The 25976-nt window shown below is 37.1% G+C and overlaps 1 protein-coding gene across 1 annotated transcript in view; it reads right to left on the minus strand.

The window, feature by feature from the left end:
* The window catches only part of USP54 (ubiquitin specific peptidase 54), a 107780-nt gene that overhangs the window by 21807 nt on the left and 59997 nt on the right, over positions 1-25976 (minus strand). Inside the window, 12 exon segments of the mRNA XM_039872114.1 lie at positions 290-423; positions 1353-1584; positions 1816-2196; positions 2373-2504; positions 5025-5195; positions 6525-6693; positions 8252-8401; positions 10401-10547; positions 10660-10765; positions 11177-11259; positions 11400-11513; positions 13103-13237. Coding sequence (XP_039728048.1) covers positions 290-423; positions 1353-1584; positions 1816-2196; positions 2373-2504; positions 5025-5195; positions 6525-6693; positions 8252-8401; positions 10401-10547; positions 10660-10765; positions 11177-11259; positions 11400-11513; positions 13103-13237 — 1954 coding nt within the window.

Genomic DNA, 25976 nt, shown 5'->3' on the forward strand with positions numbered 1-25976 from the left:
CTGAGGAATGTAGGTGCTACTGACACTGTTCACCAACCATATTTTTGACCCTTCTTGCTCCCACAGGGTTGTCTCCAAGGTAGAAAGGACCGATCAAGCAAGCCATGATGGAGAACAATAAATAGACAAATCCAAAGATGGAGCAGCTCAAATGCCTCCACGTTTACATTCTGATGGAATACTCAAAGTGCAACTGCCCTCTAATTTCAAATGTGCCCAGGTAGGGCTGTCTCCCCAACAAAACTGGCAGTCAAATCCAGTCCTCCAAATCTATTGTCCTATTGCTTACCCGAAAGGGGCTGATTCTTCCTCCAGACACTCCTGGATGCTGTGGAGTCTGCCTCCAGGATGCTACTGCTGTGAGACTTTGGGATATGACGCCAGGAAGGTGCCAACCCAGCTGATCTCTTAACACTTGGATCCCTTCAAAAGAGAAACCAGAGTGTAATGAAAGCATCAAAAGGGATATAACTAGCAACATTCCTAGGACAAAATTCCCTCAAAACAAACCAAACCATTGAACTACTATAAAGTATCTGCTAGACTACTTCTGAAAAATTGAAACGCCCATTCATTTGATTATCTTATCTCACCTCATTCACATTTTGTGCATCTAGCATAGCGTCTGGCACAAAATTTATTTAATTAACAAATATATGCTCTAATATGGATTGCCTTCCTTTCTTATGCCTTTGTAGCATCTTCTCATGTGTAAAGTTGAACAGGGTCCCGTGGCCAGGTAAGAACAGTGGGAAAGTATGAGGATGTGGTTATCACTCTTGTAGAAAATATAATCATTCCTTTCAAAGAAGTTATGTACTATTAGGAAACTTGCCTCTGTGGCAACTCAGTAAAAACAATGTATGAAGATCTGAAGTTTATAAAGGAAACTGGGCCCTATGGACAGGGTGCAATGAGCACTATTAAACTGTCATTGTTATCTTATGGAATTATAAATATCCTTGGATTCATAAAATACAGGGCCCTCAGTGACCCTTAAAAAAGAAAAAGAATCTAGCCTAAAATGAAAGACAAGGATAAATAACAATTGGGTTTTCTCTCTGAGCTTAGGGCTATATAACTTTTGATTCACTGATTTATTCTTTCACTGATAATTATTTACTAAATTATTTTATACATAGTACTTAAAAGTTGTCTCTCCTTTCTCAAATGCCTTTGCTCTTTCTTCCAGCAGAGGGGGCTGTTGCCATAGAAAATTGATAGAGCACAATCCTTCGCTTGCTCACAAGATGGTAATAAAGTCCACCTATCCACTTGTCTGAGTTAAAAAGCCTCTTGGTGGCTCACACGGCTGCAAGAGATAATGCTGCTATTCAAAAGGCAAACAATACCTGCAGACATTCGAGCTCTCAGGCAGGGCTGCATCCAGGCTGACAGGGCTGTTGCTGTTCCTCTCACTGCTCTCATATCCAGATTCCATCCGCTGAATTAAGCAAGGGTGCTGCTCTAATAGGTGAGAGCCTGGCCGTGCTGAGCCCCAGGGCTTGTACTGGGAGCTTGATCCACCACTTTTAAAGTCATAAGTAGGTGGCTTGCTTAGTTCATCTGGTGTAAATTCTTTAGCTATCCCAGTCAAAGGACAAGTATGAAAAAGGAGGTAGATTTAGCATTTGCCTCAAATGAAGACATAATTAACATCTCAGTCCAGCTACTCATTTACTGAACTTAAATCCCCAAAAGACCCTATTCGAGGGTAAAAACATACTTTGCCAAGTCTACCAGAAAACCCAGGTTTTTTAAATACATAAGTCAACTTTATTCAAAAGCTCAATTCTTTCCTAATTATCTTCTCACCTGAATCCTCAGAAAATGGGCTAAGCTGGGTATAGCCACAGTGCTTCCTTTTGTCCTTACTAAAGATACTGTCAATATTCAGAGACTCTCGTTTGGGTCTCCATGTTGGACGATACTTGCTAGAAGAACTGGATTTTGACTCACTGCTGGTACTCTCTACTTCCCAGTCTCGAGCGTGTAAAGGCAGGTTCTTAGGAGGTTTTTTGTCAGTCTGGTCTCCTCCTCTCCCCACACAAGGTGATCCTTGGTTGGTCTGAGAAGCCAGGGATGGTCTGTTATGGATCATATTGCTGACTGTCTCTTTAAAATCCCTTAGCCTGTTGGTGCTGCTGGATGTTTTAGAGGCATTCCTAGGAGCCTGCTTCTCTTTCAGTGTTTCTCCTAAAATCAGAAAGAATGAAACAAATATAAATGTTTAAAATGCTCATGGATGCCCAGACTCCAAAGTCGAGAAAACAAGGACAGCCCTTTGAGCAGAATGGAGAAGCCACAATGTGAAGTATAACAAAAGTCTGACAGAGAGAATAAGGAAAGAGAATCAATGCAGAGTGTCTTGCCTTCACTGTGGTACCCTGAGGCCTGTGGCTCATCACCTTTCCTCCTAACCCGGCCAGAGCTCCTCTTGCGCTCTATCAGAGACCCTTTCTTGGATGTGAGTTTCTGATTACATTCACTATCAGTCAGGTGTCCTGAAAGAACAAGAAAATGGGGGTAAGCTGATATCTGAGACTGACCTCCATCTTCTTGAGAACCTAGTCTCCCTTTGGGATTCACAGCAGTGCCACAAATTTAGCGTAGCCATGGATTGGAAGCTGTAGGGGCCAAGGCTATCTGACTTAAGTGTATCAGGAGCCTCTCAATAGATAAATGCGAAGAAGCTCAAGTAGTTAATGAAAGCTTCCAAATTTATAATGTCTCCTGAATAATTACCAATCTCAATCCCACTCATAATCTTTCTCTGTGACCCGAAGGACACATTACTTGGTAATTTTTAAAACATAAAAGTTTTAAAGATTGTATGAAAATGTCATATTTTTACTCTCGTGAATAAGAGATTTATTTAGCAACACATACCAAGTAAAGTCTAATTTTTATTACCTTTAGTATTATCCAAGCCTTTGTCCATAAGAGTCTGATTGTGTATGACTTTAAGACCCAGTTCTAAACCTTCCTTACATGTAAATTATTTAAAAGAACATTGGAACTTTGCATAATTTTCATTCTAATCTCCAATCATGCTCTACCAAATTTGGCTTCACCCAGAGATTATGCCTCAATATACTAACTGCTGGGAAACCCAGAAGCTCTTGGCTTTTATGTAACTTGCCTGGCTTCATGCCCAGCACATGTGAATGTATGAGTATGATTTGACAGCAAAGATCAGATTCTAAAGGATATAATCATCTAGGGTACTAGAGGCCAGAGGTGAATTAAGCAACTGAATTAAATTGGAAGACAAGCTTAGAGAAAATCCCCTAGGTTCTCAAATGCACCGAGAGTTAACAGAAATTTGTTCTCATATGTTAGTATATGAAAATCCTTGTACATATTCAAGTATCAACAACATATGATATAGTTACATATTTTTGATCAATTCGCAATACAATCTTTTTTTGCTTTTATCTGATCCTTTGCTACCTCTGGACCCACAGGAAAGATTTAAGAAAGGAGGAAATAAATCACTTGGAGCTATAAGACCTACAAATGTGAAACTAATGGGGGTATGCTCCCCCACCTCCAGCCATTCACAAGCCCTTAACATAAACCTGACTCTCCTGGGAAATGCCTTATTTATCCTCTGACTTAGCTTCTCTCTGGTTCAGTTTCAGAACTACTTTGCAGTAGTCATCTATGCAATAGTCATCAAAAGTAATCCAACATGCATCTGACCAAACCTCTAGATCCAACTACCAATTTTCAAGAAATACAGATCACAGAGAAACATGCTAAAGTTTACCATAGGAACACAATCAGCAAAATTTAGCATGTGGGGAATCTATAGGACAAACAACCTAGTTCTTCGACAATAAACTGCAAGGAAAAAACAGAAGAGAAACCTACAGATTAAAAGAAAAGCAAAAGACTTATTAACCCATCACGATGTGTAGACCTCATTTGGATTCTCAAACAAACCATTAAAAAATTATGACATTTATATGATAATTGGATATTTGAACACTCATTGGTTATTTAGTGGTTTTAAGGAATTATTGTTAATACTTTAAATGTGATAATGGTATGTTTAAAAAATGATTTCTTATATATTAGGTACATACTAAAATATTTTGAAAAAAGGTGATATTTTGAAGCAAAAAGGGATTTGCTTCAAAATAATCTAGGAGTAGGAGAAGCGGGTAGAAGTACAGATAAAAATAGATTGGTCATGAGTTATAATTATTTAAACTAGGTCATGGGTACATGGAGGGGCAGTATACTATTCTGTATACTTCTGAATATGTTTGAAATTCTCTATTAAAAAAAAAAACATGCACAGAGTATAAAACCACCAATCTGAAGCCATGAGCTGACTAATTCCCAAGTCTCTAAGAGTATGGGCATTGTTGTATGTTTTAGGTGATGAACTTTTCATCTCAGCAGTCAGTCATTCACTATTCTTCCTTTTATGCCCAGTATTGATTTCTTTTACTGACACAAGCACACTTTCCTATAGAATAACAGAACAATTTAAGCATGTTCTCTGAATGGAACTCACAATAACAAACAGGCTAGCTTTTACTCTTTGGTGTCTCTGTCCTTTAGGAAGCCTAGCAAGTGTCCCTTGCCCATAATGAGCAGGTGTCCCCTGTTCATAATATGTGCCTTCTCTTAAAGCCCTTCACTTGGGACAAAGTCTGGCCTCAGAACATGACGAAGTGCAAGACCACAAGAATTTAATGGGGTATTACGAGAAGGACAGGGATCAAGAGCATAGCAAGAGAAAAGCAGATTTCAGAATAAATAATCACATTGATAATCACGTTACAATGGTCCTTACTGACATGCTGCTGGGGACAGGAATATATGCAATGGACCATCATCATTCATTCAGAATTGTGTTGCTTTTTTTGATCCCACTCAATTACCCAAGTTCTGTGCCTTTCTCCCTTTGCATGATAGACATTTCTGACTCGCACCAGTTTCTTTTTCTTGAGAAACCCTACATGCAGGAACTGAATCATGCAAGCAGGATTCACTGCATAAGTCCCTACCTGTGTCCCGACTGCTCTGAGACGTGGAATCATTCTCTACATTATAGATGACTGTCCCCTGAGAATCAGAAGAGAAGTGACTGACCACAGACTCATGGTGGGAGTGTTTGTAGGGATAGCTCTCCGTTGAAGAATCTGTTCGGGTATCACTTGAGATGGAGGGCTCCCTCCCTGAGGGAAGGAGGAGACACATATACAAAAGTGAGGAAAGAGAGAAGGACAGTGATAGAGAGGGGCAAAGAGTTGGATGGCAACAAAGGTCCATAAGGCAAGAACTTCCTAGATGGAAGGGTGAGGATATACCAGAGCCATTCTTCCCAACGCCCAACTTCCAGATAACCCAGACACACAAACAATTCCTCCCACTCCTGCCCCTACCTTGCTGAAGCCCTCACTTTGCCTGCCACTGTCAAAAACTGTGGGGCTTTTAGAAAACCTATGGGGGAAAAGTGGAAGAAAGGAAAAAGTTGTGAAAAGTAAGATCTACTTAGATGAAGAGTCCCAGGCCGACCTGGCATACATAACCCCTAACCCTTAACTTTTTTCCTATACTGCCAGATATGTCACTTTAATATTATAAGCATTTTTAATATCTCTGAGAAATCATGGGGCTGTTATTTATACTTGAGTGTAAATTAGTTCAATCAGACTATTTTCCTCTGAACACCTAGTAGAGATAAGAACAACAGTGGAAATGGTGTTTGATTGAAGGGAGTAGAGCAGGTATGAGTGGGGTTACAAAGGTGGGAAGAACACTGGTGAACAAGCAGGAGGGAGGTACAAAAGGGAGGGGAAAAGATACTAAAAAAAAAAGTGTCTTCTCTTTCAAAATTATACTCAGGGCCAGCCTAGATCTAGAAGTAGAAAAGAACATTTCTTTCTCCTCCTTTTCGGACATCAAGCCCAAACCATTATATTTCTAATGTGTTGTGAGCTTCTGTGGGCTAACCTGAGATTTTAGCCACCAAACTGCACATTGTTTCTATAGAAAAGCATAATTTTAAAAGTTCCAAACAACTAAATTAGAAGTGAACAACTGATTCATAAACTGAGGAATATCAATACTGCACTTGGATTTTTAAATAAAAATCTTTCCTCCCTAACATTAAGACTAGCAGTAACTCATATCATTTTTCTTGGTCTTCACAACTTCTTAAGTCACTGTTAAATTGCTAGTAAGAATCAGTCATCTTTACCAATATTTGAAGGTTAAAATCTGAGATTTCCCTTACGAACTTACTATCTTAGTCTAAATCAACATAATTTCCCCCATACTTTTGAATTGGGGCCTCGTGATGTAGGCAACGCATTCTTGGAGGCTGAAGGAAACAGCCTGGCACAAGCTGGGCTTCAGCATTAGTTGGCATTTCTTTCTTATCTATAATGGATCTTCTTTCTCCAACCTAGGCTACGTGCTAGGCTCATGATGAAGTATGAGTCTCAAATATCCAGTGATCACATTGGTGAAGGAAAGGTGGAGGTCAGAGCTAGGCTGCTCACCTGAATCTTCACTATCGTAGCACGTCCTGCTGTATGACTGGAACTCGACTTGGGGAGGCAGGTCCTGGGTGGACACTGGGGTACCCTGGGGGTCTGCATAAAGCAGCAGCAAAGGCTGATAATGCCCCTTGATGCATTTGGTCACCACATCCTTCCATTTGGGCCCAATCTGAACCAGAAACAATCAGAAGAACATGACAAGTATACTTTGTATCCACTGTTCAAAACATACCTTCCTGTTCTGTTTTTCTAAAGAACGTAAGATGAAAAGACAAGATTCAGGTAAAGAGACAGCAAAATATCTTAAATCTAAACTTAACAAACTTTTTGTTAAATCTTCTTTTGTTAAATCCTTTTAGAAAGCATTAAAACCCTATAAGAAATAGTAATGATGAATAAAATTATATCTAGTCCCATGAAACATCAATTCAATTGTAAAAGATGAACAAAAGTTCTCAAAGGTGAATGTGTTATGTGAGGGGACTTCAGCTGCCTTGGTGATCAATTTCTTTTCACAGACATCAAATTAAAGCCCTTGCTTAAAATTTGCATTTCTATAATTTTCACCTAAATATCAAAATCACTTTTATGAAGCTAAAGAGCCAACAGAAACTCTCTCACAGACTGCCTGAGAATAAATGACATTCCATTTCAGAGTTCACATATGGCAGGACATAAAATGTCAAACTGCTTAGAATAGACAGCTGAACCTCTTGGCCTTAGCTTTGTGCTAAATACAACCTGCCATGGCAGTGGAAAAGAGTAACTGAATAGCCATGGAAACAACAATGCAATCAAATCCTCAAAGTCACCCTCTATTAAGCTTAATCAGTCACATTCTTCGATGGAGTGCTCTTAGAGTCAGCCAATTAGCATAGTTCTTATTTCGTAATAAATGTTCAGTAAATTTATAACTGAGTTATCATTATTTTAACTAAAATGCATTTGTATGCTCTTTACAATTCTTATTAAATATTTTATAAGCTGGGTATTATTTTTCAAATAAAAAATATAAAGCTCAAAGAATTTATATGTCGCCCAAATTACAACGGCAGAAAAGAGATGAAGAAGAGAATTAGAGACTCTGACAAAGACTACTATTTCTGGAAGACGCTGCTTAAGGTCTGTGGATTGGTGTAGATTGTTGTCTAAGCAGGCTAATAGCTGCTAACCGAATCACAAGAGGCTTCCTAACTCATGCAGATCACCTAAACTACTTCATCCACAGATTCTGTAGTTTAGATAATACCAAATTTCCAGCTTTAAATATCATTATAGCCTCATCTGAAAAATCTGTGAGAGGGCATTTCAGGGAGATAATAATCAGAGAATAATTTATAGCAGCCCTGAAACAAAGTATTACCCACTAATGATTTTAAGATTTGTAATTCTGAATTTTGTGTTAACCTTATAACCTAATTTGAGGCATTAGATTGTTATCACTCAAATCAACCAATTAACACATTAAAAAAAAGACCACTTTGTCAACTATAAATATAGAACTGTGCTGAAAGCTTTATGACGGCATTCAGAGAAAATAATAGAAGATAGATTCATCCTGTCCTAAAGGAACTTGCCATCCACTGGGGAAGACTGATGCTCTCATAAATTCAATAGATAGGCAGGCAGACATTCAAATTATGAAATGAAACACTGAAGACAAATAATTATCCTTAGTTTTTTGTTGTAGTCACCAAACACTTCAAGAAGGACACGAGTATTCCTACCTCCTTGACATGAGCATCATCAAAATACATCCATTTGCGAATCTTTGTTTGGAAAAAGAATGTAGAATAATGTTTGCCATAGTAACAGATCATTCCTACTAAGTACAGTTCAGACTGCTTGGCCCGGTCATCTGTCACTCTGAAGAACAGCTGTGAGGAAAGAAGAGAAAGGACAGAACAGTGACATAGTCAACCCTTCTCACATCACCTCAGAGCAAACTCCATCATTTCTTAAGGTACTGACTTGCCTGTCTGCCCATAAGTCTAAGATTTTTTTTTTTTTTTTGCCAGTCCATATTAATCATCAGAAATAAACCTAAAAAGGCAAAATGTAGGGAAAAGCAAGACAGATAGTGGCCAGTAAACTGGTAAGGTGGTGATGTTTTTTCAAACCTTTCAATACTTTCTTGCTGGGGCCTATCATAAGAGGAGCCAGAAAAATTAAAACAAAACAAAACAAAACAAAAACATTCTCAAGTACCAAGTTATTTATCAGTTGGCACCACAAATATAAATGTTCTGCTGAGACCTTAAAGAGTAAAAAAGACTTTAGGAGGAGCAATATCACTACGCTGGTTACCAGCATTTCAATTCCTAGATGTCCAGCAACGTCCTAGGTGCTAAGAGACATACAAATACAAAATTGAAGAAAACAATTCTTGCCTTGAGAAACTTATTTGGTTGAGAAAGCAATCATAAAACCAAAACAAAACTAGAACAGTATAGAATATGTAGGCTACAGAATTTTAGAAAAGGAGATTTTATTCTGCATAGCCTACTGAAGACCTAAAATAAAATCCCAAATAGTTCATTTATTCTGTCATGGTTTCATGATATTAAAAAACAATAAGGGATCTCCTAAGTTATTGGACTATTCCAGAGTAAAACAAGTAGAAAGGAAACCACAGAGTCTCTGGCTCTTCTCTTGAACCGAAGGAAAACTGTGGCTATACCTATGCTAGGCATGGAGTTGATTAGGTAAAGATCCCAGGTCTGAAGTCTGTTTCCCTGTCTATTTTCCTAAATAAATGCATGGAAAACCACTAACCCACTAAATTCTCTTCTAAGCTACTTCATTACCTTCTCAGCAGACATTGGTTCCTCACTGTGAATTTTGTATTCTAGGATTCTGGTCACCAACTTTCACTTCCTTCACCTCCCAAAGCAGCTCTAGTCAGGATTGCTCACTTCTTTGACCACCCATGGTTGAATACCCCTCCCTACTCTACATTGGTATAAACTAACAATGAGTAGAGCACATACTAATTCTATAAATTATTTTTTTTTACCAGTGGCTAAGCTCTGCCCGTCCTGTCTTTCAAGTACAAAGTTATCTCATTTCTTATAAAAAGGCTTTGCTACCTATCCAAAGGAGGTATATCAGTATGCACATGCATGCACATATATGTGCGCACACATACAGTATTGCTCCCTTATCCTCGGGGGATAAGTTCCAAGACTCCCAGTGGATACCTGAAACAGTAGATAGTTCCAAACCTTGTACATACTATGTTTTTTTCCTACACATACATACATATAACAAAGTTTGATTTACAAATTAGGCACAGTAAAAGATTAACAATAATAACTAATAATAAAATAGAATAATTATAATAACATACTGTAATAAAAGTTATGTGAACATGGTCTCTCTCTCTCTCTCTCAAAATCTTATTGTATTGTACTCACCGTTCTTGCGATGATGTGAGATGATACAATGCCTACCTGATGAGATGAAATAAGATGAACGATGTAGGCATTGTGACATAACGTTAAGCTACTATAAGGGTTACTTGCACACAAGCACTGCAATATTGTGACAGTCAATCTGATAACTGAGATGGCTACTAAGTAACTAAGTGGCTAAGGATACGCTGGACAAAGAATGATTCATTTGTCCCAGGTAGGAAGGAGCAAAACAGCATGCAATTTAAAACTTACAAATTATTTATTTTTGGAATTTTCCATTTAATATTTTCAGACCATGGGTGACCGTGAGTAACTGAAACCAAGGAAAGCAAAACTATGGATAAGGAAGGACTACTATACACAAGCATACTTGTCCAAAACTCTGTATTTGTCTTTTAGGATATACCTTTGTGTTCAGTGTTCACGCCAAGACTAAGAGATAAAGGTAACTAACACTCACATCACCCAACTTAAGGCAGGTACCCAGGCTGTGAATGACATCTTCCGCCAAGTCTGAGTGGTCTGAGTCCCATACCAGTCCAATTGTGATAATCTGTGGAGCATTCATCAACACACGGCGAATCCGAATCCTCTCTCCACAGTTGCTCTGAAATACATATATAAGGCTAGTTTGACATGTTTCCCACTGGCTCTGCCTCAATTCCATTAATCCCAGGGTTCTCCTCCCCACTCCAAAATCCACCCCTGACTTATCTCACCGGACAGTTCCGCAGATCCCCCATGGTGCTGGCATTCTGCAGCAGCTCACCAAACATGCTTGGGGACGGTTTTTCTCGTCTTTCCAGCATACAAATAGCCTGATTGCTTCAAGGTGGGAAAATAAAGGGGGTTGATGGTACAAGCTACACAGAGTTATAGCTAAATCAAACAGTCATTCATGAAAACTCCAAATTCATATGTTTGACTTTCTTCCTTTGCCCACAATACCTGTCCTGACCAGCCTCAGTGTCCCCAAAACACAGTGGTGCCTCTGCCTGTCCCAAAATCCAAAGCTCATAGACTCCCCAATCCTCCGCCCACTTTGTTGGCCAGAAGTGAGTATAAGAAAAAGGGAGGGATAGGAGAGAAAAGAAGAACAAAGGTTATTTTAAAATTACTGTTCTGAGTTCCTGCAATATAGCATAGACTCAGCAATAAGGATATAAGCTATTTGGATGCCTTTAGTTAAAACCCAATCAGTGGAAGGGGTGCCTAAGAGAACCCTGTAAAACTTACCAAAGGGAAGTAGTGGAGATGTAATGCACCATCTGGATGAAAGGCAGCGGATCAGAAGTGGCACCACAGCTAGTACATACACACTGCGCCCAGGGAGAAAGAAACAAAAGCAAATAGCCACAGTCATTAACTGTTCCGGCACCTATTTGATGCCCCACATCCCAGGATTAAGTGTCCTTGAAGAAAAGGTCTAAGAAGTGATAGGGATAGAAGTAAGATTCACCTGCTCAAACAGTGTCATTGCAAATTTCTGGTGGGAGATGCAGTGTTGGGCAGTACATATATCCTCTTTGGTTTCATCAGCAATGTGGAAGTGTATTCTCATCAGCAGGTTTTCCTAAGAGGGAAAGGACAAAAGGAGTATATCAACAATACTTAACAGATAAATGTGCAAATTGGTTGGCAGTTTACTTAGAGAAATAGCTATCCTCCTAGATGGTATGAATACCTCTGATTTTTTTTTTTATGTTTTGAATTTGAAATAACGATAAATTTTCAGTAAGTTTCAAAAAAAAAATTGTACAAGAGATCCAGGTACCCTTTACCCAGTTTCTTCCAAAAGTAATAATTTGTATAGCTATAGTGCAATATCCAAACCAGAAAATGATCATCAATACAATCCAGTTTATTCAGGTTTCACTGGTTTTATACACACTCATTTGTGTTTGTGAGTAGTTCCATACAATTTTATCATATGTATAGAGTCATGTAAACACCACCGCAATCAAGATATAAAACTATTCCATCGCAAGGTCCCCTCATGTTATCCCTTTATAGTCTTACCTACCCAATTCCAACCCTAACTCCTAGCAACCACTAATCTGTTCTCCAATCTCTATAATTTTATTATTTCCAGAATGTTACATAAATGGGATCGTATAATATATAACCTTTTGATATTGTGTTTTTTACTCAGCATAATTCCCTTTAGATCTAATCAAGTTGCTGCATAAATCAAGAGTTCACTCCTTTTTACTGCTGCATAGTAGTCCATAGTATGGAAGTATTACAGTTTGTTTCACCATTTACCCATAAAATGGCATTTGAGTTGTTTCTAGTTTTGGGCTATTATGAATAAAACTTCTATGAATATTCATGTACATGTTTTTGTATGAGCATAAATTTTCATTTCTCTGGGATACAGGTCCAGAAATGCAACTGCTGAATCACATGGTAGTTTACAGGTTTAGTTTTTGAGAACTGCCAAACTTTTCCAAAGTAGCTTTACCATTTTAAAGTCCCACCAGAAATATATCAGTGATCCAGTTTCTCAGGAGTGCCTCCGATTTTGGCCTACATTTTACTCTGTAACGGGATGTATATCACTCCCCGATTTTTAATAGATGCACAGAGTCTTTTGAAGGTTGATGGATAGAACCCAGAGTTCAGAGGAGTTAAGGTCTGCTACTAAAAGTCACTGAGAGAAACATAGGTATCTACACAGCATTTTATACTTGTGCTAGGAACTCAAGTTATTCTCTGTTTATCTTTAGTAATGCAGGAGTTCTCAAAGTATGGTCCTCAAACCAGTAGCATCAGTATTAATATCACCTGGGAACTTGTCAGAGAGACATTCTTGAGCCCTATTCCAGACCTACGGAATCAGAAACTCAAGGGGGTAGGGCCCCAAATTTGTATTTTAATGAGCCCTGTCTCCTCTGAAGGTGACAGCCACTGTTTTACGCAATGGCAAGCACAAAACTACCCTGAACCTGAAGGAATTAAAATAAACCCACTAGGCAATTCACAGAGCACTAGCAGAGATACCTTAGAGCTCTGAGAAATTAGGGAAATTCCTAGTTCTAACTGGAGAGACGAGTTTAGATAGAGGGGCACAGTAAATAACCACAGGAGAGTAGCCAGTATCTGATGGAGACCATCAACAGTCCCACCCCATATCAAAGTGGGCCAGAGGCCAGCACTTACAAAGCACTCCGCAGCATCATCCATAATTCCCAGCTGGAAACGCTGTTCATCCTGGAAAGTCTTTGCCAGAGCGCTGCGGAGAGTGTCAGATGGAAGCACTTTTTCACTACTACACTGAAACTGGTTAAAGATTCCCTGTAGGGAAGAGGTTAGAGAAGGGGAAAAGCACAATGCTGTTATTAAGCTCTTACACATCTCCGTCATCCTAGCATCTCCATGCTCATAACTTTGGAACCAAATGTACTTCCCACTAGTTGATAAGCTTGCAGTTAGTAATAAAAAAGTAAAAAAAAAAAAAAAATAAAAAATCAAGAGTCCGAATAAATGGCACAATCCTGTGCCAATAAGAATAAGGACCCTTACTCTTCTGAGTGTGATACCATCAAGGACACGTTTACAAGAGACCACTGTCATGAGTTAATGTAATGCGGTCACCTCATTTCCTCTGATATAGATAAAGGTCTACAGTAAATAAAGATAAATTAAATGTAAATGTATTGGTAAATTATTCTCTAGGGGCTGATTCTATGAAACTTGGCCCCTTCTTTTAAATTGTTTTACCTAATATAAAATTACCCAAGAGTACAAAGAATAATATAACAAACATCTACATGTCTAACACTGAGAAATAAACATTCCATCATTTTTACTACCAATCTACAGATAAGGCTAAAGTCCCATTTAAGATTGCCTACTCTCTATCAGCCACTCACAGTGATGTTTGTTGCATAATCTTCTGTTTTTAATACTTTTACATAGACGTATACATACACACACACACTATGTATTATTTAGGAATATGTACACACACATACATTTATTTGTGTGTATTTTTTGTTTATGTACAAAGTATCACAATTTTACTTTTTAAAAAAATTCAGCACTGATTTTTGAGATCTATCCATAACAATATATATTATATATATATATATCTCAAATGACTTCTTATGAGCTTCACGTCAGTGATGTTTATATGCCCTGTTATTACAATGAAGACACAGGAGCACCTCTTTTTGCCACATTCTTCTAAGACCAAGTTGAGGTTAAGAGGGAACATGCAGAGTAGTTCCTGAGACATCTAAGAAAACACGAGGGTAAAATCTCCCTTCTGGGGATTAAGCTCTTACACTTCATGGGAAAGTACCTGGATAAATAGAAGAGAAATATAGGCTATTTGGAACACCAGAAATTAGAAAAGCAGAACCAGCAGAAAGACACATTTAAAAGCCTGCTGAAGTGTCAGATAGAGACTTAACATCTGAAGGCAACATAGCAAGTCTTCCCTTTGTAGATCCCTAAGACAGCTACTTAAGAACCTTGATCTTCTCCATTTGAAAAAAGACTGCTTTCTTTCTTAAATAGTATCCTATTCCTCATTGTTGTACATATAAATAAATCTGTTTTTTGCATAAAACACACACACACACACACACCTGGTTTATCCCTTTACCATGCTGTGTAGTTTGTTATCGGGTGACTACAACATGTCTATTTATCCATTTCTTTACTCAAGAGACAATTTGGCAGTCTCCAATGTTTTGCTATTATAAATTGGCTATGCCAACTTATACTTTCACCAGTACATGAAAATAAATTTTCCCATATTTTTGTCAGCAATTAATACAATCAGATTGGTTAATTTTAGTCTATCTAACTACATTTAGTTTTTCTAGGTCCTTTGTGAGTATTACTGTGGCAAATAACTTATTTCAGTCTTCTGGTGTCTTTGTGTGCACCAGTTTATTTTGGTGTAATTAAATGTATCTACTCCACGTTTACCTACATCTGAAACAATGATGAATGTGATGTCCAGAGAATGGAAACAGAATGACAAGTGGCACTTGGCTTAATGAGTCCTTTTCAAGTGGTATTAGACCTTTCCCATAGAGACTAGAATGTGCTCCTTGATAGCACATGGCCCAGATCCTCACTAAACCATCCAGATAAACAACTCACTCAACAATCAATGACATATCAATACGCTGAAGAATGGAACTCGCCTGAAATTCTTGTTAGTAATTTCTTCATATAAAAAAATCCCAGGGTTATTTTTCAGACTTACTAATGAGACCAGAAATGAGACCACTTTATAAACCTACTTATGTGATCTAAGAAGGCCCCACCGACCTAGAATGGTCAATTCTTTGTCCTTGTATTATTTGACCTATCAGTAGCTCAGTCCTTCATTCCCTTCAGGTGTTTATCTAAATAGTATCTTCTCAATATAGTATTTCCTAATCACCCTATTTAAATTTGCAAACTCCACCCCCTCTTCCCAAATCTCCTACCCTTGCTTGTTTTATTTTTCCCTGTGGCACTTATTACCATCTGTCATAAATGTATTTTATTTATTTATTATCTGACTACACTCACTAGAACATAAGCATAAGGACAGAAATTACTGTCCTTTAATTCCCTCCTATACTCCCAGCACCTTGAAAGGTACTGGCATACAGAGGGCAACCAAGAACTAGTTTTAAATAAATGAATGAATGAACAAATCAATCAATCAATCATGTGCTATAGACAGATCTTATTAAGGGAAGATATTATTATGTCCCCTCTCTCTTTTTTAAATAGATAAAGAATTACCTAGAAAAGGTAAAATTTTTTTCTTAAGGTAATATAAACGGTACAAAATAGGACTAAACCTTGTTCTGTGTATTCCAAGTTGAAACTGTTTTCCTCGTTCAACTCTCTATGCTCTTACTACCATCATTCCTCCTTATACACATTGAACATCCATCCCTATAGCAACTCAAGAATAATTTACTGTATAATCTACTATTATTTCCCTTCAGATGATTTCAATATGATATGGAAGAAGCAGTACCAGCAATACATATTTAGTATTATTTAACAAGCTAAGAGCTGAGAAGGAAACCTATTATAATTACTTCAAGTCCTTTTGGATTAGCCTAGAAGATTTTCGCAAGTTTAGTCTAAGATCAGGTGAAGGCAGGGCAGGACCTTCCATAATCTGTTGCTGGAAATCTATTAGTGACTGCTTAAACTAGACCAAAACACTTCCAGAGGGCAACTGGATATCTGCCAAGTGACCTATGGAATTTTGAAACTGGAGGAATATGGAGAAACAAAGGAAAACGAAGGTGGGAAAAAGAGCAGTGACTACTTCTACAAATAAATGATGGTCTGACCATTTGATGATTTGCTGAAAGAAAGTCACCTCAGCATGGCAAAACTTAGTAACCATTATCATATTCCAACCTGCTGCTCTTTTCAATTGCTAATGGTAAGACATTACATTACTGCTGACAAAGAGTAGATGGATGAGGTTTGATTCTTTGTTCAGAGTCCAAAACTGGCCCCAAAATAAACCAATAGGATATTAGTTCCAGAATAGTTCTGTACAAATATGACATCTGCAAACTATAGCTCCTTTAGTCTTTTTCAATTGGATTTCCTCGAGAAGCCCTACTAATCTAAGGCATCAACAGTTCCTAATGAATTAACTTCTCTCCCATGTATAGCACTAGTTATGTTACCATTCTATAGAAAATTCAGAAAATAGTCACTCAAATTACTTTCTGTGTTCTGCAGTTCAGAAGACCCTGTTTGAGAAAGGACAGGGCTCCACTGAGAGATGGCATAGAGTGATAGCTAAGAGCATGGACTCTGGAACCAGACTATATGGGTTCAAAATCCCAGTCCTGTTACTTACCATCTATATGAACTTGGACAAGTTATTTTACTTCTCTAGGCTTTAGTTTCCTCTTTTAAAAGAGAATTAATAATAGTATGTACCTCTTCAGGTTATTTAAGGATTAAATAAGTTATATCTATCTATCTATCTATCTATCTATCTATCTATCTACCTACCTACCTACCTATTTGCCTATCTATCCATCTATGCCTTAGACTAATGCCTGGAAATATGATAAGTGCTATCTAAGTGTTAGCTGCTATATTATTATTATTGTTGTTGTTGTTGTTGTTATTATTATTATTATTGAGTCACTTTAGGTTACTAAGAAGCCTGCCTGCCATTGACTCATGCTGAAGATGGGCTTTGAGTCAGAAATGCTTCTACCTTGAGCTACCTCCCAGTCTCTGAGATCTGGTAGGAAGGATCAAAGTCTATTCTGTTGCCTCTATTCAAGAGAAGCAGATCTCCCATGACCTAGATAAGAAGGATTTCAGCACAGAAAGGAAAAGACCTAAAATAAGAGCTCTGTCTACACCTACAGTGGATATGCGACAACAGATCTGGCTCTTGTGTTCAGTGGCATCAACATCACCATGCTATACTTGTTTCTCACCTCTTGATTACAGGCATCTTTCTTCATACACACCGAGTTCTGAATGCATTCAGAATGGCCTCTGACTGCATCTTCTTAATTTTCTTATTTTAATTATTGATATCAGTCTTTCTCTGCTATTGTTAGGAAGAAGAGAGTATATCAGGGATGAAATGAAGCAGTCTGAGCCCGCTTAGCATGCATCTGTAAAGCTGCAACTCTGGAACAAGCTGCAGCACAAAGCCCCTCTGTTAGGGCAGCACACTAACCCCTGTGTGTCCCTCTCACATGAGCACAAGGCTGGAATGGGCCTCCTCCTGTTCCCTTTTTCACCCTCCTCCCACCTTTCCCAGAGGGAGATCCTGTTCACACGAAAGAAAGCCAAGAACATTTAGTTCAGCAGTAAGAACAGGTGGTAGCACCAATAAGGAACAAAAACTGGTATTCTTCCAATTGCTGAGTTCTATGGCACAGAGGAAGAAGGGCAGGAAGAACGAAATCCCAGGAATTTTTCCCTGTGGGGTCCCTGATGGTTTCAATTCAATAAACAGAGAAAAACCCACCTTTGAGGTTTCTCTCTGCTCTTCTTTACTGGGTGAAACCAAATAGGTCTTCCTTTTCATTCGCAGGAAAAGGCAAATTACTTTTTGTCTGTTAACTATTTTCTTGGATGCAGTACAAAAGCAACAAGATTTTAATGACTAAAAGCAGGTGCTTCCCCACCCATCTCTCTTGGATCAAGTAGCAAACAATTCTACCCACATGAGCGCATAATTATTTGGATTAGCGAAAACCATGTAAATAAGAGAGAAGTGCCATAAAGACAGAAAGCCTTTGTGCTTTGGCATCTATAAATGCAGCTGTTGCTTAAGTTTTGTTCCCCTCACCCCCGAAAACATAGACTTTTATCTTTAGGCAGGGAACATCTGTTTATTTCTCTCAGGATTTCCCAGCCTTGCATCTAAAAGAAGTCATGAGTAGAGATGATGGGGGTCAAGGAGAAAGGCTGTCACTAAATTTGATGCTTTATGGGCCCAAGGTTTTGGAAAGTGCCATTGTCAGCAGTACAATTCATCCTTGAGAGGTGCCAGTGATACCCTCTGCAAAGGCATGATGTACTTTATGCACCACTATATTCAATTCTTAGGGTTTCTCTTCTTGATCTGGGCTTCCCAAAACTCTCATCGTTTTGGCTCTCATATGTACTTTTCTCCATACTTCCCAGAAATTATAGACCTAAATAAATCATAAACCTAAATGTAGCCAATGGAGCCTGTTTATAAACATAACCCTCTGAAAGGAAGATAAAGGAGCTAATCCTAATGACTACTGTAAAAGAGAATTTCCCCACTAGTTTTGTGTGTTCAAAAGAATGTTAAATGTTCTCTTTCAAGAGGGGAAAGAATATATAACTTTACCATCTTGGCACCCAAAACAATATTGCATTTTTAACATTTTATTACAGAAAATTTCAAACATACAAGGATAACAAAATAGCACAATAAACTACCATGTACCTATCATCCATCTTCAACAGTTATCAACTAGTGGCCAATCACATTTCATATATACTACCCACTCACTTACTCCACTCCCAGATGATCTTGAAGCAAATGCCAGATAGTATTCATCCATAAATATTAAAGAATATGCCTCTAAAAGCTAGGAACTCTTTTTTGTTTAAAACCATAATATTGTTACTACACCCAGAAAAAGGTGATAATAATTTCTTAAAATCACCAAATATCCAATCAGTTTAATAGGAACTCTTGCTCCAATTTTGGGGAAGGCAGAAAACAGCTGGCTAGTTTCTCTCCTTAGATTCTTTAACCTTATGTCTAAAAATAGCTGCCTCTGGACTTCCTGATTAAAAAATTACCGGCATATGCGCTATCGGGTCTCTTTAAATTAAATTCAGTTATCAATGCCATATCTCCCCATGAGTTTAGGGCTTTTTTTTTGCACCCAGTCCATAATCCGATACTTTGGACTTGCAGTGATAAAGTTAAAGACCATCATAAGCTACCTATCACATCCATTCTTGCTACCTATAAAAATCGGACAGACACCCACATACACACAAAGACATAGACACAGGTAGAGAGAAATACTATGACTTCAAGACACTGAACAGAGTTGCACAGAGAGAAAGGCCAGATTCACCAGAGAATGGTATTGCTTTTAGTTGGAAATCAAAAACTAATGCAAAGATTTTATAAAACATAATAATCAGCTGATTTTTGCCAAGATCAAAAATGTAGGACCTTATAGATTACCAACAGTATTCAAATCAAATTTGGAGGATCAATACCATAACCACTTAACCCACAGAGGAAATGAAAGACCCTCCTTCTGAGTCACAAAGATTTTGAGGTTTTATAAGTTTTGAGTTCTGCCATACACTCTGGAAAGGAAAGAATCATGATGATCTACTTTACTTTTCCTTGCAGTCATACTCCTCTATTTGATTATCATGTAAAATTCTGAACTCCAAATTTTAAAAAGGCTAAGAGACTCAGATTTATACATACTATCCACGTTTTGTCAGTGGTTAAATTGGTTGAAAATATTCAGGTACAGTCTATTAGGACTTTAAGACTAAAAAATCCTAACCAAAAGATCAAACAAATATGCTTGCATACCAGAGCTAAGCAAAACAAGGAATTTGAGTTGATGACATGTGCATTAGACATAAGGAAAGGAAAGAATCAGCCCTCTTTATGTGAGGGCTGTTTATCATTAGCTAAAATTTCCAGAGAACATACTAGAAATCTAATTTCTTGGTTTAAAAAGTCAGTCCAGGAAAATGGATTTACTCTTCTCTGATACTGGCTGTGACTACAGGACAATGGAAAATCTTCCATTCTCATAATCTTAAAAAGATAAAGAAAAGTAAAAAAAGACTGAATTGATAATGAGTGGTGAGTAATTTCTTACACCCCTTTCCCACCTTCATGTCGGTCAACAGCGGAACACACTTTTCTGCCCTTCAGAACAGTCCTACTGCTCTACAGATACAGACTTACACACCAGGACACCTTAAATACAAAAACCTATTTGCTCCCACTTACCCCACCACTACCGCCACCACTCCCTGGCTTTTATGCCTTGTACAAGCATTCTTAAAAGAAAAATCACAAATTGAGAAGATTTGTTGAATTTAATTAATCAGTGCAGCATTCTTCTTTGCCTATAACAAAAAACACTCTGTCCTACATCCTGGCACTGCAAAGCCTCTATTACAATCCCTGGAAGGAGAACAAAATCTTTGTGGCATACTAAGTACAGAGGACGGATTTCCTCCCCTGGACAGAGATAAATAAATAAGCCAACACCAAAGTAAAGTCATACCCTGGGGGCTGAGGGTGTAAGAGTAGATCCAATATGAATAATAAATAAGAGCTCTCGGTTACAAGCATGATGACAGTTTAGGTAATGAAAAATGTTTTAGTAAAACTAGATGGAAATAAATTTGGGGTTTTAGAAAGAACAGGATAATTATCACACAAATTTCTTCTATTTGCTGAGTCAGAGTTGAAAGTTATCGTAGTTCAGAACAAGCAGAAAGATACATTGACACAAATTCTTTTTAATGGAAGCCATCATTAATAATTCTCATGCAAGATTTTGAGGCTGAAATTACTTTAGGAACTTAGTATCAAGTAACACAGAAACAAAACCCACTACATTTTGTAGGACCAAAAGAAATGGATTATCATAATTATCAACGAAAACCTACCAAAAAGCAATTATAAACACTGGATAGATACATTTACGATGGTACCTGGTGAACATCACAAAGCACAAGAATATTGACAAACATTCATAAAGCAGAAAAAAAAATTAAAGACATGAAACAAAAAGTGTTCACATAAGATCAATAGTAAATGCATTTTGGTGTAAATAAAGCAAAAAACGAGTAAAAGCAGGGATAAATATCTTTCAGCCATAATTTGAAGGGCAAATCCTTTATCCAAATATCAGATTAAGGGAAAGTTGTCTAGCTTCTGATTCATAGGAACACGTCTGTGTTTCTTTTTGTCCTTAATAGTGAGTTCTAGACCTAAACAATTATGCTCCAACATAAAGAATTTGGACTTCATAAAATTGGCAAGTTTTTAATAGACTACTTCAAATTCAGGAATTTTGGAGTTTTTTTTTTTGAAAAAGTCTATGCAATAAGAATTTTACATATCAAACTTAGTATTAAAGAATGCAAACAGGTCATGAAGTACCAGCATAAAGAAATTTTTATTAGCTTCATCAAACATCCTCTAATTTTGAAATAGGAAGCAGAGGAAAAAAAAAGAGTAAAAAATATATAGAATTACACCCACTAAGAAAAAATAAATAGAATACAATCCACACTGGGACACCCCAAAGTTAACCTGTAACTTAACCACAGGATACAAGGTAACTCCTCTGCTGACAGAACCTCAAGCTTTCACTCTTCCTTCAGCAGATCCTGCCACCAAATCCCCCACCCTCCCTCACACACACACATCTCACCTTTCCCTTACTAAATGAGGCATGAAGACCTAGATTAGCAAAGCAACAAAAAAATGAGACCGAAAGTCACAATATGAAAAATCTCTGTTAAATAGGACAAGAGTAAGAGAGCATAAAAGACAAAAAGAAAAAGACAAGTACCCAAAACTCCATAACTTAAATCTAAGAACTACTAAGAGAATTTATGAACCCAGAAAAGTTAAGTGTTTTTATTATGGTCCAGGCACTGTGAGGAACACCAAAAGGGAAGAAAAACTAAGCCACCTTCCCCAAAAGTCCTTCAGCCACACCAAACACTGTAAAGTCAATCAATCACATATCTAGTCAGAGGTATTATTTTAAAAACTTCTTGAAGAACATAAATTTCTGAAGCAGAGTTCTGAAAGGTGGACATAGTTTGGTTTAAAGGAATATGTTATTTTGTTTATTGTTATGCTATTGTTTCGGGTGCCAAGGGCAAAGCAAATGACATTTGTAATGTCTAAGAGAGCCATAGCAAGTACACCATCTGCTATCATAGCTGAAATAGAGAATGCCTAGGGAAGGAAAGAAAAGGAAAAGAAAGAATAAAATTAGTTTTTTAAATATCCATAACTATGCATTTTTAAGTGATTTAAGAGATAATTAGGAGCCACTTCAAGATTTAAGAAGGAGATAACTTCAAAATATCACTCCAGGATACTCTTAGGTTAGAACAAATGAAATAGGAAGATACACACAGAGAAGCAATTCAGGGGTCTGGGGAAAAAAAGTATGCTTTTTACTAAAACAGTGGTCAAAAAAACTCATTACTAGAAATATCACAGATCTAAGAGGAAGCATAAAGAGAAATAATCTCTGTGGCAGAACTCAGGCAATTTCCATTTTCTCTCTTGATACTTTAATGTGCTTTCTAGAATGATTGCAGTATTTTTTATGTTTATAATAAAAATCATCATTCAAATAAAGAAGAAACATGACATATATATACATAGCTGAAGAATAAGAAAAACAATGCCCATGTGCCCACCACCCAACTTAAATGGAAAAATTAACAATGAGTTGGAGATTCCTCAATTAATTATATCCTCCCCTGCCACCTTCCAAAGGTAACTACTATCATGAATTTTGTGAAAATCATTCCCTTCTTCTCTATAGTTTTATCACATGTACATATATCTCTGAACAATATGTTTAGTTTTGCCTGGTTTTGATTTGTATATAAATGGAATCATAGTTTATATAGTCTTCTGTGACTTGCATTTTTCACCAATGTAATGTTTTTTTGTGATTAATCCAAATTGATATATCTAACTGCAAACTATTCATTTTCACTACCATATGGTATTTTACTCTGAGAATAAACCATAATTTTTTAATCCATCCTATTATAGTTGGAATGAGTTGTTTCCATTTTTCTGTAATCACAAAAACTACTCTGAACATTCTCAAATATATCTTCTGGTATGTATGTATGTACGTATGTATGTATGTATGATGAATGCATATATGTATGTACAAGGAAATTTTCCACAGCATCTATCTAGGAATGGAATTAGTGAGTAGTAGGGTATATGTTAGTTCACTTTTACTAGACGAATGTAATGACAAACTGTTTTCCTAAGTAGTGGTATCAATTTACATTTCTATCAGCAATGTATGTAAATTCTCATTCTATCTTTTAGGTAACAGTTTTATCTGTTTTTTAAATTTCTACTAATCTGAAGGGTATGGTTTAATCTACATTTCTTAAATTACTAAAGAGGGTAAGCATCTTTCTCACATGCTTACAGGTCATTTGGGTTGCCTATTCTGAGAGATGCCTGTTTATGTCTTTTGCCCATTTTCCTGTTAACACATTTATCTTTTACTTATTCTTTATAGGAGTTCTCTGATGTTTTATGCTGGATATCAATCCTTTGTTGGTTATATACATTGCAGATATTTCCTCCCAGGTTGTAGCCTTGTGTCTTTATTCTCTTTATGGAGTCATCTGATGAACAAAAGTTCTTCAATTTTTATGTGGTAAACGTATTGATTTTTTTGACTTTGTATTTTTCATGTCTTATTGTGGAAGAGAGGCTGTTCCAGGGCATGACTGCTGTCTGTCTCACAAGCTGGACCTGGGCCAAAACAGAGGTTGCTTTCTACAAACCCTCCTTATGTCAGAATTAATGTTCTTTCTGACATAAATCAGCACCCCTCCCCTGCCACCTTCTATGTGCTGGTTCTTAGAACAGGCTGTAGTTCCGACCTGGTCAACCATGTAAAGTAATTTCCCGTACCTGGTAGCATTCATGTACTAGTACCCATGACTATTCACCCCAACCCTTACCCTATGTAATTCATGGGGTCCTGCCAAGCTGCATGGGGATACATTTTTGTCTTGCAGCTGCCCAAGATATACCTCATATTTAAGTTTCTCTTAATAAATTCTATTAATTTCCAGACTGGAGTGGCCAGGCTCTTTCTTTCGTCTTTTCCTGCTCTCCACTTATGGAGGCAGATTTTCAGTCTCAGGGATTTTCCCTGAGTCTGCGTGTACTAACACTTATTTAATAAATCCTCTCTATCCTTGAGGTCATGTAATTCTCTCACATTTTCTTCTAAAGCTAAAAATTTTTCCTTTCACATTTTAGTCCTTGATTCATCTAAAATTCTTAATTTTGATATAACATAAAATAGAGAATCTAATTTCCTTTTTTTTCTATATGGATAATCAATTATCTAAGCACCATTTACTAAAAAGTCCATTTTCTCCTTTGATTCACAGGGCAAGGAGCAAATTTCCATATGTCTATTTCTGAACTCTTGATTTTGTTCCATTGGTTTATTAGTCATACTGTGTTGATACCAAATTGTCTTAATGACTATAGTTTTATAAGTCTTGATATCTGATAAAGTATGATAGTCATTAGTACCATTTGCCAAATATTTCTGGTTCTTCTTTCTCCCAAGGATTATGATAGAATCACACTTCCTGGCCCCCTTGTGATTCACTAGAGCCATATGGTTAGCTCTGGTCAATAAGTTGTAACCAGAAATGACCTATTGAGCATTTAACTGCCTATGCAAAACCCTCCAGAGTTCTTATTATCTTTGGCTTAGGGACTAGGAATATTACCTTGGTTGTAGCTTTGGCGCCTGAGTTCCTGAATGACTATAATCTGTAGGGTTTTCCTATTAACCTGCAGTGGACAAGTAGTAACATGAGTGAGAAATAAATCTTTTGTACATTTATCACTGAGATTTTAGTTTGTTACCACGACATAACAGCCTACTCTGACTGATACACAAGGTTAGTTGCTCATTTTGTTATTATTGTTCAAGAGTGTCCTGTCTATCCTTCACTGTCATATGAATTTCACAATTAAATTTTCTCAACTTCCAGGAAAAGCCTGCTGGACAGTGTGTACATTAGTACCACCATATTGAAAAACATGTGGCAATATTGAGAAACAGTTGGCATTATCTAAAAAAGTTGAAGATATACATAATCTATGATCCATTAATTCCATTCCTGGCATGTATGCAAAAGAAATGTGTACACAGATGTAGACGTATACAAGAATATTCTTGGCAATATCATTCATAAAAAAATCAAAAACTGGAAATAACCCAAATTACTACCAGCAGAAGGATAAATAAACAATGGTTTATTGTGTATAATAAAATACCATATAAGAATGAAAATGAACAAACTCAGCCTGCATACAAAAACATGATCTTATAAATATACTGCTGAGCTAAATAAGACACATATACATACAAATTTGTAAAGAATGATTCCATTTACAGTAAAGTTTCAAAAACAGGTAATTTTTAAATTAGATTGTTTAAGAATGGATACATAGGTAGTACAACTACCAGATAAAACAAGGAAGTGATAACCACAAACATTAGGAAAGTGGATACCCCAGGGAGAAAGAAGATGTGATTGAGAAAGAAGGGAGGAAGAACATTTTTGGTATTGGCAATATTGTATTTCGACCTAAAAAGTTGTTACAAGGATGTTCTTTGTGATTACGCATCATACTAGATCTCTGTTGGGAGTTTTACATAAATGTCTTACATCTTTTTTGTTAGATTTCTTCATACCTACTTTATGTACTCTGTTGCTATTATAA

This window comes from Pteropus medius, unplaced genomic scaffold, assembly GCF_902729225.1.
Source record: "Pteropus medius unplaced genomic scaffold, Ma_sr-lr_union100, whole genome shotgun sequence".
Classification (NCBI taxonomy): domain Eukaryota; kingdom Metazoa; phylum Chordata; class Mammalia; order Chiroptera; family Pteropodidae; genus Pteropus; species Pteropus medius.